The following is a 12,551-nucleotide window of genomic DNA, read 5'->3' as shown; positions in this document are numbered from 1 at the left end:
TTAGAGTTTTTCACTGTATATGTAAATCTTGGAACCCTTTCAAATGATTTCGGTAATAATTATTGTTTAAGGTAAAAGTCATTGAATTTGCAACTGATATTACTCATTTATGGATTATTGAATTGGATTCACCATTCAAAAGAAAGATATCATTGATAAATAATCTGACTCTTACCTCAAGTGAAACAATGTTATACTCCCTTCCCTCCTTTTGCCATATTCAAAGCAAAGTGATATAATAATTGAAGCCCCAGAAATTTGAATATGCAAAGCAAGCCAATAGGTTCCACTGTTTACTTATAAAACTGTACCCATCCCAAGTATTGTTTCATGGAAAGATAGTTTGAAACTCTTGTAAATTAGTTTATCTGTATAATTTCTGACCATCAATATGAATAACTAATTACAAATAGAAAGAAACAAATAATACCCCAGAATTATAATATGGGGATAAAGGATTTGTTCCTATAGGAAATGGATCTGATTTTTGGGTAAAAGACATTACACTAAATCTAAACTATATATATAATTTTTATTTTTAAAACATTTTTTACTTAAAAAACATTGTATTTTTCCCTGAATTTTTAATTTTCTTATTGCTTTTACTTTTGATTTTTTATAGAATAATTGACTTTTTCCTTTTTTCTCATTTTTTGTACTTAAAGTACATATTATCAATGTTAATCCTTTTTGATTTTACAGTAATATAAGTTTAATATTAAGGCATACCCACAAAGCTTTAGTCTATGGAAACGTGCCATGAATTGGTAGATATTATGGGACTATAATTAATGATTCTGTCTGATTCCAGGAGAAGGGAACAAAAGGGCCACAATATTAAGGAGACCGCCAAATCCAATGGGATAGGTGAGAAATTGCACAGCACCTAGTTCCACAAGGTCAAAAAAGACTCTAGTAATCCATGAAGGATTGACAAAACTTTCTCATGCCAATACTGGAGGACTTGAATTTAGTGATTGGGGTTCAGGGTTGCAGCTTTTCTAACATGTTAGAGGCTGGACTTCCTTGAGCTTTATGCTAGTTAAGTACCAAAGGCTGGCCATCATCCTGGCTCAAATGCAGGAAAATCAGACCAGGGAAAAACACTTCCCTTTCTCACAAAAAATTTGGTCCTTTTCTTTCTCTTAGAAGTGTGGTAACTTTCTATAACCCTGGCTTCTAAATGGCTACTTGCACCATTGCTTAAATCACTTTACTTGGGCTTTGATACAAGGACCTGCTATAAGTTTAATTTTCCCTACATTTTTGCCCATAAGGCTCTGATATTTTGCATTTCATTGACAAGTTATTTTCTTCTCTCTTTTATTTGGACTTTTAAAAATTTTAAAACTTCTTTTGAACAATTGATTCACACAACCCCCAAACTCAGCCATGTATTCTTAACTGATCTGGATGTTAGCCTTAATCCTCTTCAGGGGAGAATGTATGTTTTATAATCTATAATAAAAAGTTTAAATTCGTTGGAGAGTAATTTCAGGACAAAAAATATGCCATCTCCCCAGAATCCAGACAACAAACTTGTTTGGAGAAGACAGCATGAAGATGCCTGCAGAGACCTACACTGCATCAAGAACATCCAAAACTGAACTTGGGGGTGTAGTTGATTGAACTATGAGGAATTGCATGTATCCTATTTGAACATACACTCTTGTGCCAAAGGGGACTGTCCCCTAATTGGCTTTTTGTCAATGTGTCTAGTAATCATATGATCATTGGTTTTGTCCTCTTTTCTTTTTATCCCCAAATTTGTGTAACTTAAAAGTTAGCTTTGTTTATAAGAGCCTTCAGGGAGACCAACTTCCCTTGGATCTTGTAAGAGAGATTCACACACCCCAACATATGGATGCCCTTTTTTATTCCTTATAATTCTGTTTTGCTCATCAATTCTCATTACATCACTCAGTTCTACAATAAAGCAAATTCAAGTTGAACTAAAGTCTCTTTAATTTAAAAGAAAAGGAAAAGATTTTGAGAGCAATAGAGAGACACATGGTCAATTACCATAATCCATAAATCTGAACAGAACCTGCCGTATTTTGTAAACTCTCTATAACTGATAGTTGTGAACACTCTCTATAACTCCTTAAAAAATGAGGGGTAATATGTGGAAGGCCAATTGGAGAAACAGGGTCTGGATAGGACCTGTTATCTGGATTCCCTACGTGACCAATCCTGGCTGAGGCAGTCTTTGTGATTGGTGCTGGTCACCTGAGCCCTGAAAAGCTCTGGTACCAGCAGGTTGGTTAATCCAAAAACAACTTGCTCCTTCCAGGAGGCTTTTGGAAGTCACACTCAGAGAAAGAACTGAGGGAAGAGGAACACAGAAGAAAAACAACTGGTTGATCAAATGGCCTGATGGGAATGTGAAGGAAATATGAAGGAAGGGGGTCTAGGAGTACAAGATGTTAAACTGTACTATAAAGCAGTAGTCATCAAAACAATATGGTACTGGCTAAGAGACAGAAGGGAGGATCAGTGGAATAGACTTGGGGTAAGTGACATCAGCAAGACAGTGAATGATAAACACAAAGAGCCCAAATTTTGGGACAAAAATCCACTATTTGACAAAAACTGTTGGGAAATTTGGAAAATAATATGGGAAAGATTAGGTTTAGATCAACATCTCACACCCTACACCAAGATAAATTTAGAATGAGTGAATGACTTGAAAATAAAGAGAGAAACTATAAGTAAGTAAAGTGGACATAAAATAGTTTACTTGTCAGATCTCTGGGAAAGGAAAGATTTTAAAACCAAGCAAGAGTTATAGAAAATTACCAAATGTAAAATAAATGATTTTGATTATATCACAATAAAAAGCTTTTGTAAAAACAACGTAGCCAAAATCAGAAGGGAAACAACAAAATGGGAAAAAATATCATGTATAACAGAAAACTCTGACAGGGGTCTAATTACTCAAATATAGAAGGAGTTAAACTAATTGTATAAAAAATCAAGCTATTCCCCAATTGATAAATGGGCAAGAGACATGAATGGACAATTTTCAGATAAAGAAATCAAAAGTATCAATAAGCATGTGAGAAAGTGTTCTAAATCTCTAATAATTAGAGAAATGCAAATCAAAACAAATCTGAGATATCACCTCACACCTAGCAGATTGGCTAAAATGAAAGAAGGGGAGAATAATGAATGGTGGAGGGGATGTGGCAAAATGGGATATTAATGCATTGCTGGTGGAGTTGTGAACTAATCCAACCATTCTGGATGGCAATTGGGAACTATGCTCAAAGGGCTATAAAAGAATGCCTGCCCTTTGATCCAGCCACACCATTGTTGGATTTGTAACCAAAGGAGATCATAGATAAACAGACTTGTAAGCTAATATTTATATTGATGCTTTTTTGTGGTGGCAAAAAAACTGGAAAATGAGGGTATGTCCTTCCATTGGGGAATGGCTGAAAAAACTGTGGGGTATGCTGGTGATGGAATACTATTGTGCTAAAAGGAATAATAAACTGGAGGAATTCCATGTGAACTGTAAAGACCTCCAGGAATTGATGCAGAGTGAAATGAGCAGAGCCAGAAGAACATTGTATACAGAGACAGATACACTGTGGTACAATAGAATGAAATGGACTTCTGTACCAGCAGCAATGCAATGACCCAGGAGAATTCTGAGGGACTTATGGAAGAGAATGCTACCCACATTCAGAGGAAGAACTACAGGAGTGGAAACAGAAGAATAGCAACTGCTTGAACATATGGGTTGAGGCAGACATAATTGGGGATGTAGACTGAAAAGGACCAGACCAATGCAACTATCAACAATTTGGAAATAGGTCTTGATCAATGACACATGATAAAACCAGTGGAAATACACATCATCCATGGGGGGCGGGGAACTCAGGGGGTGAAGGGGAAAAGTAAGAGCATGAATTATGTAACCATGTTAACTTTTCTAAAAAATAAATATTAATAAATATTTTTTTAAAAATACTATCTGCCTTTTGATCCAGCCATAGCATTGCTGTGTTTATAACTCAAAGAGATAATAAGGAAAAAGAATTGTACAAAAATATTCATAACCCTGCTCTTTGTGGTGGCAAAAAAATATTGACCATGTAATAGGGCATAGAAACATTGAAAACAAATGCAAAAGAGTAGCAATAATGTATGTAACCTTCTCAGCTCATAATGCAATAGAAATAACAATTAATAAGGGCACTTGGACAGGCAAATCAAAAACTAATTGGAAATTAAATAATATGATTCTCCACAACCAGTTAGTCAAAGAAGAAATCATGGAAACAATCAGCAATTTCATTGAAGAGAATGACAATGATGAGACATCCTACCAGACTCTGTGGGATGCAGCCAAGGTAGTACTCAGGGAGAAATTTATATCCTTGAGTGCATATATTAACAAATAATGGAGGGCAGAGATTAATGAATTGGGCATGCAACTTAAAAAATTAGAAAGCGAGCAAATTAAAAATCTCCTGATGAAAACTAAATTAGAAATACTAAAAATGAAGGGAGAAATTAATAAAATTGAAAGTAAAAGAACTATTGAAATAATATATAAGACTAGAAGCTGGTATTTTGAAAAAAACAGATAAAATAGACAAAGTACTGGTCAATCTAATATAAAAAAGGGAAAGAAGAAAACCAAATTGACATTTTCAAAGATGAAAAGGGAGACCTCACTTCTAATGAAGGGGAAATTAAGGCAATCATTAAAAACTATTTTGCCCAGTCATGTGGCAATAAATATAGCAATCTAGGAGTTATGGATGAATATTTACAAAAATATATATTGCCTAGATTAACAGCAGATGAAATAGAATACCTAAATAATCCCATATCAGAAAAAGAAATTGAACAGGACATCAAAGAAGTCCCTAAGAAAAAATCGCCAGGGCCTGATGGATTCACAAGTGAATTCTATCACACATTCAAAGAGCAACTAATCCCAATACTATACAAATTATTTGATATAATAAGCAAAGGAGGAGTCCTTTTGTGACCCAAATATGGTACTGATTCGAAAGCCAGGTAGATCACAAACAGAGAAAGAAAACTACAGACCTGTCTCCCTAATGAATATAGATGTAAAAATCTTACATAAAATATTAGCAAAGAGATGCCAGCAAGTGATCAAGAGGATCATCCACCATGATCAGGTGGGATTAATACTAAGAATGCAAGGATGGGTCAACATTAGGAAAACTATCCACATAATTGACCATATCAACAATCCAACAAACAAAAATCATGTGACTATCTCAATAGATGGTGAAAAAGCCTTTGACAAAATACAGCACCCATTCCTATTGAAAACCCTGGAAAGTATAGGAATAGAAGGACCTTTCCTAAAAATAATAAACTATATATGCCTAAAACCCTCAACTAGCATCATGTGAAATGGGGATAAATTATAAGCCTTCCCAATAAGATCAGGAGTGAAACAAGGATGCCCATTATCACCTCTATTATTCAACATAGTACTAGAAACACTAGCAGTAGCAATTAGAGAAGAAAAAGAAATTGAAGGTATCAAAATAGGCAAAGAGGAGACTAAGCTATCACTCTTTGCAGATGATATGATGGTCTACTCAAAAAATCCTAGAGAATCAACTAAGAAGATTGTAGAAATAATCAACAACTTTAGCAAAGTTGCAGGATATAAAATAAATGCACATAAATCATCAGAATTTCTATACATTTCCAACACATCAGAGCAGCAAGAAGTAGAAAGAGAAACAGAATGTAAAATCATCCCAGACAATATAAAATATTTAGGAATATATCTACCAATACAAACATAGGAATTATACAAAAACAACTAAAAACAGTTTCCAAATAATTAAAACTAGATCTAAACAATTGGAAAAACACTGATTCCTCATGGGTAGGAAGAGCTAATATAATAAAAATGACCATTCTACACAAATAAATTTTCCTATTTAGTGCCATACCTATCAAACTACCAAAAAAACTTTTTTACTGAATTAGGAAAAACTATAACAAAGTTCATCTGGAATGACAAAAGATCAAGAATATCAAGGGAAATAATGAGAAAATATGTAAAGGAATGTGGCCTAGGAGTTCCAGAAATTAAACTGTCCTATAAAACAGCAGTCATCAAAATGGTATGGTACTGGCTAAGAGACAGAAGGGAGGATCAGTGGAATAGACTTGGGGTAAGTGACATCAGCAAGATCATGTATGATAAACCCAAAGAGCCCAACTTTTGGGACAAAAATCCACTATTTGACAAAGACTGTTGGGAATTTTGGAAAACAATATGAGAGAAATTAGGTTTATATCAAAATTTCACACCCTACACCAAGTTATATTCAGAATGGGTGAATGACTTGAATACAAATAGGGAAACTATAAATAAGTTAAGTGAACATAGAATAGTTTACTTGTCAGATCTCTGGAAAGGAAAGATTTTAAAACAAAGCAAGGGTTAGAGATAATTACAAAATGTAAAATAAATGATTTTGATTATATCAAACTGAAAAGCTTTTGTACAAACAAAAACAATGTAGCCAAAATCAGAAGAGTATCAACAAATTGGGAAAAAATCTTTATGACAAAAAACTCTGACAGGGTTCTAATTACTCAAATATAGAAGGCTTTAAACTAATTGTATAAAAAAATCAAGCCTTTCCCCAATTGATAAACAGGGAAGAGAAATGAATAGGCAATTTTCAGATAAAGAAATCAAAAGAATCAATAAACACATGAGAAAGTGTTCTAAATCTCTAATAATTAGAGAAATGCAAATAAAACAACTCTGAGGTATCACCTCACACCTAGCAGATTGGCTAAAATGAAAGAAGGGGAGAGTAATGAATGCTGGAGGGGATGTGGCAAAACTGGGACATTAATGGATTGCTGGTGGAGTTGTGAACTAATCCAACCATTCTGGATGGCAATTTGGAACTATGCTCAATGGGCTATAAAAGAATGCCTGCCCTTTGATCCAGCCACACCACTATTGGGTTTTTACCTCAAAGAGATCATAGATAAACAGACCTGTGTGAAAATATTTATAGTCGTGCTTTTTTTGTGGTGGCACAGAACTGGAAAAGGAGGGTATGTCCTTCAGTTGGGGAATGGCTGAACAAACTGTGGTATATGCTGGTGATGGAATATTATTGTGCTCAAAGGAATAATAAACTGGAGAAATTCCATGTGAACCCTAAACACCTCCAAGAATTGATGCTGAGTGAAATGAGCAGAGCCAGGAGAACATTGTACACAGAGGCCAATACACTGTGGTAAAATAGAATGTAATGGACTTCTGTACTAGCAGCAATGCAATGACCCAGGAGAACTCTGAGGGACTTATGGAAAAGAGTGCTACCCACATTCAGAGGAAGAACTGCAGGAGAGGAAACAGAAAAAAAAAACCCAACTACTTGAATATATGGTTTGAGGAGGACATGATTGAGGTGTATACTCAAAAGGACCACACCAATGCAACTATCAACAATTTGGAAATAGGTCTAGATGAATGACACATGTTAAAACCAGTGCAAATATGCATCAGTCATAGGGGGAGTCCCAGGGGTGTGGGAGGAGTGAAGGGGAAAGTAAGAGCATGAATTATGTAACCATGTTAACTATTCTAAAAAATGAATATTAATAAATGTTTTTTTTAAAAAAAGACTATTTGCCTTTTGATCCAGCCATAGCATTGCTGTGTTTATAACTCAAAGAGATAATAAGGAAAAAGAATTGTACAAAAATATTCAAAGCCCTACTCTTTTTGGTGGCAAAATATTGGAAAATGAGGAAATGTCCTCTCACTGGGGAATGGCTGAACAAATGGTCGTATCTGCTGGTGATGGAATACTATTATGATGAAAGGAATAATAAATTGGAGGAATACCATGTGAAGTAGAATGACCTCCAAGAATTGATGCAGTGTGAAAGGAGCAGAACCAGGAGAACAGAATACACAGAGACAGATACACAGTGGTATAGTGGAATAAAAGGGGCTTCTCTATTAGCAGCAATGCAAGGATCCAGAGCAAGGCTGAGGGACTTATGAGAAAGGAAACTAGCCACTCTCAGAGAAAGAACTGTGGGAGGAGAAACACAGAAGAAAAACAACTGCTTGATCAAATGACACCATGGGAATATGATTGGGGATGTAGACAATAGACCAACTATCAATAATATGGAATTAGGCCTTAATCCATGATACATGTAAAACCCAGTGGATTTGTGTATTGGCTATGGGGGGGGGAGTTTGGAGGAGAGGAAAGGAACAGGAAACATGCAACTGTGGGAAAATATTCAAAATTCAAAATTAAAGATTTGAAAGGGAAGGAGGGGAAAGAGGGAAAAGATCATCTCTGTACAAAGATATTAGAGTAGCTCTTTTAGTGGTAGTGTAAGCAATTAAATAAAGGGGTTTTGACTCAATATGTGAGGATTCTCAAATAATCTTGTGGTCACCAATTCAAAAACATTATTGTCACTCTGGGAATTGACACCTCTCAGCCTTTGAAGGCACAAACTCTTATCAAAAGGATTTACAAGTTCCTGACTGATTGAGTTTCTGAAGGTGGGAACTCTTCCTTGNGACCTGTGAATTCTCCTCCCTGATGGCTAACAAAGTGCTCAGTAGGGGTGTTTTCAGTTTTGGGTTGATGAAAGTAAAAGTTGCTGATTGATAGACAGAGAAAGTTTGATTCACACTTCAAGATAGCAAAGAATTAGAGATGAAGGTAAAGTCCAACATTTGGGGAACGGTTGAACAAGTTGTGATCTATGATTGGAAGGGAATGCTATTGTGCTCTAAGAAATGACCAGCAGGATGATTTCAGAAAAAAATAAAAAACCTGAAAATACTTCCATCATGAAATGAAGTGAGCAGGACCCAGAGAACACTGAACACAATAAGAGCATTATTAGCTCTCCTCAGCAAAACACTGAATCAAGACATTCTTGCCATCTTGTCTCTGAAGAAACAGCTGAGAGATTCTGAACACATCCCCAAACAGAGCATATTTCTATGCACCCCAACAAAAATAATGTATGATGATCAACTGTGAAAGACAATTAATGTCAGGAAGACAAGGATCCAGGAAGACAAAGGACTCCTGACAAAAACTATATCCACTGCCATAGAAGGAAAAGACAGAGACTAAATGACTCTGTGGACACACTATTCCTTATTTCCTCCATGAATTTTTCTCTAGTGTAAGCAATATGTTCCTTGTTGCACCACATGACAAAGATGAAAATGTTCACCATGTGGCCATATCTGTACAACCTCTAACATGTTACCTGTCTTCTTAGGTAGGTGAGAAGGTTGGCAGGGAGAGAGGGAGGGAACATGGATTTCAAAATGTCAGAAAATGAATATTAAAAAATGTATCACCACGTGATCTGGGAAAATAGCAACAAAGTCAAAGCCCCAACTGTATTTGCATTTCAGTTTTCTTTTGTTGTTCCAGACTCCTTCCACCAAATGCCCAATATGGAAAAAATGTTTCTCGAGATTGCAGATGTGTTTTCCCAGGAGAGCATCTGGTCCTTCCATCCTCCATATTCTACACCTGTGACCTCAGGCAGGTCCCCAGAGCTTTCTGGGTCCTGGTTGACTCCCCTCTGTGTCAAGGAGGAAGCTGAAGCATTTGGCCTGGAAGGCTCGATCATGCATGATGTCGGGGTTTAGGCTGTCATTAGGACAGTCAACAAACCTTCATTAAACCGGGCTCTTTGGGAGGCTGCGCTGGAAGCTTGGAATACAAAGGGGGGATGCTGTCTTCTGAGGTCCCTCGTGCCAAGGAAGGGCAGCCAGGGGATGCTCAGGGCTATTGGCCAGAGAGCTGGTCTGGAATCCAGGAGACTGTCTGTCCCGGGGTGACACTTGGCCCCAGACACTCACTTGCTAGCTGCCTGTGGGAGAGCTGCAGGCAGGAGTTGACACCTGCAGGCAGAGGCTTAAGCCTCCTCTCTGGGACTGAGGCGGGGGAGTGGCCGAGGGCGGAGCTCCGTCTGGGCCCCAGCTGGGTACTTAAGCGGCCCCTGCAAGGTCCCCATTCAGTGTGGAGTGCAGCCAGGAGCTCCTCAGCTGTGTCCTAGGCTGGGACTCTGCCCCCATTTTGCTCGCTCAGAGCCCAGGCTCAAGCCGTAGCTCTTGGCTTCCCCTAGCAGGAGAGACCCGCAAAGTCCTTGCTGCGGAGGTCTTCCCTGTGCCGCGGGAGGCTCCTCTCACCGCTCCCGCCCCTGCTGCCTCTGCCTTCGGCCCCCACCGCCAGCCCGCCCCCAGCCCAGTCCGCCTGGTAGCCAGCATCATGTCCTCGGCGCCACTGCGCATGGCCGTGGTCTGCTCCAGTAACCAGAACCGCAGCATGGAGGCCCATAGCCTCCTCCGCAGAAGAGGATTCAACGTTCGATCTTTTGGAACAGGCAGCAAAGTGAGGCTGCCGGGACCAGCGCCAGACCAGCCCAACGAGTATGACTTCCACACCACCTATGAGCACATGTACCAGGATCTGCTCCGGAAAGACGGCAAGTTCTACACCCACAATGGCGTTTTGCACATGCTGGGCAGAAATCGCAGAATCAAGGCCAGGCCAGAACGATTCCAGAACTGTCCAGACAAGTTTGACCTCATCATCACCTGTGAAGACAGCGTCTATGACAGGGTGGTGGAACACCTAAACTGCAGACAGCCGCAGACTGGCCAGCCTGTCCTCGTCATCAATGTGGACATCGAGGACGACCAAGAAGAGGCCATGCTGGGAGCCTTTCTCATCTGTGAGCTCTGTGAGTGCATTCGGCTCCTCGGAGAGCTCCAGGAGGGCGAGATAGAGCAGCTCTTGGGGCAGTTTGAGAAGACAACCCACAAGACTTTTCTGCACACTGTCTGCTTCTACTGATGGTCACCTCCCTCGGCATTCCAGGCCTAGAGCAAAGCTGTCCAGCGTCCTCACCATCATTCAGTACTGGGCGAGAGGGGCTGCCTTCAGCCAGGAGAGGAGATCCAGAAAATGGAGCAATTGGGAAAGGCAATGCGGATACCAACTGGTCACTCTCTGCAGAGCACTTGCTGGTATGCTTAGAGAAGAAGGCTGCAGGGTGGAGTACAAAAACCAAAGGAAAGAACTGACGATTTTAACAAAGTGACAGGACAGCAAAGCAACACGAATAAATCATCAGCTTTCCTCAAGATTCCCTAGAAGACAGCAAAAAGGAACAGAAAGAGAAATTCCATTTCAAAAACCTTGGAATCTCTTTCTGTTGACCTTTCACTGGGTAAAACCAAAGACACTGTCTTTGGGACAAGAACTCATTATTTGCCCAGAAAACAGCACAGCAGAAATTAGGAGGAGATCCACATCTCACTCCCTATAGACAGAAAATGTCAAAAGCCATTGAAAATAATTTGAGACATCTAAGATACCTTGGAGTCTATCTGCCAAGGCAAACCCAGGAACTAGATGAACACACTGAATACACTTTTCACACAAATCCAGATCTACCATTGGAAAAGTAGTCATTGTTCATGCCTTGGTTGAGTCAATATCATCAAAAGGATAATTCTAACTCATTTAATTAATTTATTGACAATTATACCAATCCAATAACAAAAAAATGGTTTAGTAGAGTTAGAAAAAGTAAAATGAAATTTATCTGGAAGAAGAAAAGGTCAAGAATGTGAAGGGAACTCATGGAGAAAAAAAATGTGGAGGAAGAAGGCTTAGACCTTAGAGATCTCAAATTGCTTTTATAAAGCAATGATATATAGTAGTGGTTCAATGGAATAGAATGAGCAGGTGAAAATGGTCTTGGTCATGTAGAGTTTCATAAAACCAGAAATGCTATCTTTGGGGAGAAGAACTCAATATTTGAGCCACGCTACTGGGAAAACTGGAAAATAATCAAAGAAAAACTGGGGATATGCAAACATCTTCTGCTTCATACTAAAATAAGAGCAAAATTGGTATGTGATTGAGACAGGAAGAATAATTCCATAAGGAAATTAATGAAACATGGAATAGTTTGCCTTTCAGTTCTATGATTAAGGGAATAATTGAAGACTAAATAAGGAATAGTGCATTATGTCATAAAAATGGATTATTTTTTGATGGAGTGAAAAAGACTTTTTGCATGCAAAACTAATGCAGGGAAGGTTAGATGGAATGAAACCCCCAAATGGTGAAAAATTGTAGATAATATGTCTCTCAGAAACCGTATTTCTCAAGAAGGTTGAGAATTGAGTTAAATTTGTAAGTTTCCATGCCATTCCTCATCTGATAAATGGTCTAAGGACAAGAACAAGTAGTTTTCTAATGAAGAAATGAAAGGTATGTATTCTCAAGGGAAAAAGTTTTCTAGATCAATATTGTTTAGAGAAATGTGAATTAATGCAAATTTGAGGTACAATCTCTCATCTCTCAGAGTTGTTAAAGTGACAAAAATGAAAATAGTAAATAGTGGGGACTATGGGGATGATGGGGATAGGATACTAATGCACTGTTGGCAGAGTTGTGAACTCATTCCACCTTTGTGGAGAGCAATTTGAAATGCTGCCT

General features: G+C 38.3%; 1 protein-coding gene across 1 annotated transcript; it reads left to right on the top strand.

Moving 5' to 3' along the window:
* The first annotated feature begins 10,307 nt into the window (after positions 1-10,307).
* LOC123230652 (RNA polymerase II subunit A C-terminal domain phosphatase SSU72-like) lies at positions 10,308-10,895 on the top strand. Its single transcript, XM_044656792.1, has one exon. The coding sequence runs from the start codon at positions 10,308-10,310 to the stop codon at positions 10,893-10,895; it is 588 nt and encodes a 195-aa protein (XP_044512727.1).
* The last annotated feature ends 1,656 nt before the right edge of the window (positions 10,896-12,551 follow it).

This window comes from Gracilinanus agilis, chromosome 1, assembly GCF_016433145.1.
Source record: "Gracilinanus agilis isolate LMUSP501 chromosome 1, AgileGrace, whole genome shotgun sequence".
Lineage (NCBI taxonomy): Eukaryota > Metazoa > Chordata > Mammalia > Didelphimorphia > Didelphidae > Gracilinanus > Gracilinanus agilis.
This window is presented reverse-complemented; position numbering and strand designations above follow the sequence as displayed.

What these genes read in the sequence shown, in the direction of transcription:
- LOC123230652 (XM_044656792.1), top strand. Translation starts at nt 10,308, where the DNA reads ATGTCCTCGGCGCCACTGCGCATGGCCGTGGTCTGCTCCAGTAACCAG.